Here is a 5,064-nt window from a genome sequence, read left to right as displayed (position 1 = left end):
GCCAATACTTAACTTATACATATATATATGTTGAAATCAATAGTTGATATTTATATATAAATGATTTTAGTTGTTTGTATTTTATGTATATCGTTTCAGTATTGTTTTATTTGTTATTTTAAATCAAAAAGCAAGCTAACCAGTTTTCATTGTCTAAAATTGATACGCTATTCCAAACAAAGAAGATGGCGCGCGTCCTTCCGAAGTGTTCGTTGGGTTGTTTGTGTTTGAGAACATAGATTGAAATTTTTCAACTTTTGTTGTTTCTATGCAGTAATTATGGAAAAGGAATAATCAAAGAAGAAATAGTAGAAAGTAACAATTATCAATAAACTATTTACATCGTGGATTATAGCAAGGGAAGCAGAGCGATTGTGCTGCAATGGATTATTTTTGGATCGACCAGAGAACATTGAAAATAGAGGAGAAGAAGCGGGGACTATTTGGTTGGCCTGGCGAGAGGACGTCCGTGGGCGAGAAGCGGAAACGAAGGGAAGCCATGGTTGAGAGTTGGACATAGCATCATAGAAGAAGATATCAACAATCATCCATCAATCATCAAGGGAACATTGTGTAATTGGTTAGTTTTGTTTCTAACTGGAATTTGTTAAATTTGTAAAATAGCCATTAATTAAGTTCAAGTGTTATTAGTAGTAAAGTGTCGTCTGTTTCTGATGCCTGGAAACCCGCCCTGAGAAAAGAGTCTATTATGTTATAAAATTTAAATAAATTCTCCTATCTGTTAATTATTAAAGCTTTTCATTTGAACCCAAGCTATCTCTTAGATATGAGAATCTAAGTTAAAACTATATTAAATTCATTTATTTTTATTATAAATAATTTTTGAATACAACAATATATATACACATACATATACATAACTTAGGAGTAGTCAAGACCAAAATGCAAAATGCAAAAAAAAAAAAGAGAGAAAAAGGTATGAGGAACGAATGGAAGTGAAAGACTGCCTTTATTGAGTCCAGTACCTCTTTATTTATTTTTTAACAATCCAACCTTTATTCTATAATATATTACATTATAATACCTTAGAAGATACGCTTTTCAAGCATTTAAACATCATCTTTCGGTATTACACATTTGACCCAGCAAGTAACTTCTTTTTTTGATTTTCTGCAGTCAAAATATCAACGATACAATTCACAAGGAAAACATTGGGTTTGTTTACTGAAACACATAGCTTTTATGCACATTCCTCACAAATTTACTAATTTTCTCCTACTATATTAAAATAAAACAAAAAATAAATAAATATGTAGAAAATTTAAATAATTATTTTTTTATTTTTCTTAGTGCTACATTGATTATTTTGTAGCCAGATTACATTTTGAAAAATCAGAGATGATTTCATATTTTTGAAACGCATTGCAAAGTTTAATAAAATTGTTACAAAAAGATTGAAAAATATATTCTGTGGTTTAAATTAGATTATATTCAGATTAGATTTATATGTACAGGGTTTCCTGTAAGTGTTTACCAATATAACAGAAAAAGGCTTGGAAGTGAAATTCTTATAAACAAATAGGGTTATCACGAAATCCCTTTATTTTCATTGTTTCTCGGAATAGGTAACAGACAAGTAACTTAGTTGGAAAAATATTTGTACTAAATTTGTAGAATAATTTTTTTTAAATTTATTCTAAAACATTTCTATTTACAATAAATTTAAAGAATTATTTATTTATTCTTCTATAACTTATTTTGTGAAAGTACGAAACAGACAATAATTCTGGATAATTTCAAAAAATCATAATATAGTATAAAAATTATTAAAAAAGTAAAACCAAACAATAGACTAAAATCTTACGATTCAGGAAATACAGATAGTAATTATTAATACTAATTAGATAGTACCTAAGAGAAAAAAAATGAATACACATTATATTCAACATTAGTGTAAAATAAAAGAAATAATAGCAGAATATCAATACAAATTTATTTTGACTGTTCTCAAATTTAGGTATTGCTATGAGAAAGTTAGTCTTTGCAGCCTTGAGTTGCCGTATTGTTGCAGCCGGTACTTCATACCCCATTCTCCTTCCTCTTGTAAACAAAAACGTATTTTTCACTTTACGATCGCTGAATAAATGCCATAATTTCACGGAATGTCTCATAGGTTTCAGTGAACGGTTCTGCAAGTACCTATAAGGACACATTTTTAAAAAATATAGTTAACTCATATTTTTGCATCTTATTTTCCTTATTACTGGATGGGTGTTTTTTAAACCTAATTTCAGTAACTTCTATATTCAAAAACACAATGATCTTTACAGATCTAAAATCGGACCATCCGTTCAGGAGAAAATAGAAAAGTAAATTCTGGTGCGTCCCAGGAAGCGGTACATTTAGCCTTAAACCTTTCCAAGGCGAAATGGAACATTTAGAACAAAAACTTACGTACATCGGTCCACTAATAACAAAGTCTATTGAGGACAAAGATTCGACAGCTCTCTTTTATATATATACTAGCTGACCCGAAAATGCTTCGCTATTGCTATATTTGAGGATGTATATAGATTTAATGATACTAAGATAGTTTTAGTATTTAGTTAAATTAAACATGTAGGTATACTTTATCATTATGATTTGGTAATATAAATTGAACCAATATATGCCATGACATTCGTTTTTATCATTCCAAATGTTAAAAGAGTAGACATTTATGTTTCCGGCGGTTCTATTAACATAGAAATCGGATAAAATGGAGAAGAGTTGGGAACAATTATATATACACAACGGTCACCGGATTAAAAAAGATAAATCCTCGAAATAAATAAAGGTAAAAAATTATTATTTTTAGTTTCTTTGAAAAATAGAATTAAGGGATTTGAGACATATAGAGATAGAGATCTGTGATAAGACGATAGTTATGGTTACGTATTTGAAAACTACTAACTTTGCCGTATCATCGTAATATTAGTCCGATTTTAGTGATTTTTTTTTCTTCTCTGAGGCAATTATATTTGTCATGTACATACTACTAATATGAACAGTTTTTAAAGAAAAACTATTCCCGATCCTAGTAACTTTCGAAATATTAAAAAAATCAGAGAGACTTACTATACAAAGTGCGGTAAAAGATTTTTTAGGAGCGAAACAAAGTTGATATTCGTTTTCAGTACCTCGAGAAAAACCTAAATAGGAATTTTCGGAAAATAAAATTTTTTTAGTCCTAAATTTTCATCGGCCTTAGATTTCTTTTTAAAAATCTAAAAAATGGAAATAACTTCAATACTGCTCGACTGATGTACCCCAAACTTGGCAGTTCTTTAGGGCTCTAAAAACTGTACCAAAAGGCACAAAGCGGGTCTAATTAAACAAATTAGAACCGGAGATATAAAATAAAACGTGAGAATTTTTCCACCTCTTTTGGAACCCACATTTTACCCTCAAAAAAACATCAAATTTAACTTTTGCCGATTTCGACTATAAGAGCAGACATTCAGCTTTCCAACGGCCCTATTAACGTGACAATCGGATAAAAGGGAGTGGAGTTATTGACGATTATGTGAAAAATAGTCGACGGAGGAAAAAAAAAAAATGCACGGATGGAATCGAAATGAAAAATGAATAATTTTTAATTTCTTCCAAAAAAGGTAGTACTTTGGGACAACCCTGAAAACGAACGTGGTTTTATTTTTTCTAAAAAAAAATTTACCGAACTACTTTACTCCGAGCCTTACTCTTAAAGATTTCATCATCTTTAAACCTTCCCACGGCGAAATGGAACATTTAGCAAAAAAGCCCACGTGAATCAGTCGAGTAATAATAAAGTCTATCGAGGACTAACATTCGACAGCTCTCTTTTATATATAGAGAGAAGAGATATAGATATATGATAAGACGGTAACTATGGTAACGTATTATTGTTAATACTTGTCCGATTTAGGAGATTTTTTTTTCATTATTTAAGATAATTTTATTATCCAAGGTATTTTCATGTATATAAATTACAGTCAGGTGTAACTCCAATATTAGCTGATCGAATAGATTAGCTGATTTGATTGTAAATATAGAGCCGAACTGGACTCAATAAAGATCAATCTTCGAGTTTTCTTCAAGCGTTTCATTTCGCATTCCTCTCTCTCCTATTTTTAATTTTCACTTCAGTAAAAGATAATTGGTGCCGAAACCCGGGAACTTTGGATACCGGAGCAATTTTCAGTCAAAAAGAAAAAATATTGTTTTCTTTTTTGGGAAACAAAGAAGCCGAGACAGTCAAAAGGACAGTATGCTGGTGTTATCCTGGCACGTTTCAACAGGATAACGGAGAAATACAGAGAAACATTCGATGTGAAAGAAGTGCGCGGCCGGTTGGGATTTTGGCCACGATCTTAAAGGTCCAACAGGCAAAGGAGATAGGCAGGAGGGAGGGACTGCCAAGTGAACGCTCATTTGCACAATGTGTGCAAGAATTAATTGATGCCAGTGCCAGACAGGAGGAATCCCGGATGGAGATAAAGGAACCAAGATGGACTAGAGTCATTTACCAGCGTCTCACACAATATGATTTTTTTTTTTTCATTTATCATTCAAATTCTTTACTTCTGTAGTTTTAATCTTGTTCAAAAAAATAAGTTCTGCTACTCAAGAGTACTCAGCAGGGAGCAGGGAGAGTCATGATACAATTTGTGCCATTAAAAGTTTTAGGGGAGCATGTTTTTATGGGGTTATGTAAGCGGACAGGAAAAAACACTACACCTTGTACTTCTTATGCAAAAAAAAAAAAAAATATGAATATATTTTTTCTGAAAGTAAGTATAAAGGCAACACAATTTATTGGAAGGAGTGGGATGCGTCATCACCCTAGTGGATGTATATTCAACTTTAAAATAAATGTAACTTATACTAAATATATAAATACATATACTTACACTAAATGTCAAAATTTTCCTTCCCATGCAGCATCCCTTTGCTTGGCTGCTAACTTTTTTTGCTCTGTAAATTGATCAGCCATTCAATATAAAGTTAAATATTGCATGAAAAATAAAGAGAAAAAAGTTATTTCATCTGAAACCATCCTAATCATTTATTAAATAACATCAA

At 31.0% G+C, this 5,064-nt stretch overlaps 1 protein-coding gene across 1 annotated transcript in view; it reads right to left on the bottom strand.

The window, feature by feature from the left end:
- Window positions 1-1,932: 1,932 nt before the first annotated feature.
- LOC106691712 (coiled-coil domain-containing protein R3HCC1L-like) overlaps window positions 1,933-5,064 on the bottom strand; it is a 36,326-nt gene continuing 33,194 nt past the window's right edge. The window contains exons 5-6 of the mRNA XM_014437566.2: window positions 4,893-4,956; window positions 1,933-2,160 (exon numbers count right to left, since the gene is read on the bottom strand). Of these exons, the coding sequence (XP_014293052.2) occupies window positions 4,901-4,956 (56 nt within the window). The 3' untranslated portion in view covers window positions 1,933-2,160; window positions 4,893-4,900. The remainder of the gene's footprint in view (window positions 2,161-4,892; window positions 4,957-5,064) is intronic.

The sequence above is a fragment of the Halyomorpha halys genome, unplaced genomic scaffold (assembly GCF_000696795.3).
Source record: "Halyomorpha halys isolate HHAL.00 unplaced genomic scaffold, Hhal_1.1 Scaffold2822.1, whole genome shotgun sequence".
Lineage (NCBI taxonomy): Eukaryota > Metazoa > Arthropoda > Insecta > Hemiptera > Pentatomidae > Halyomorpha > Halyomorpha halys.
The sequence above is the reverse complement of the archived record's forward strand: the minus strand, read 5'-3'. Positions and strand labels throughout refer to the sequence as shown.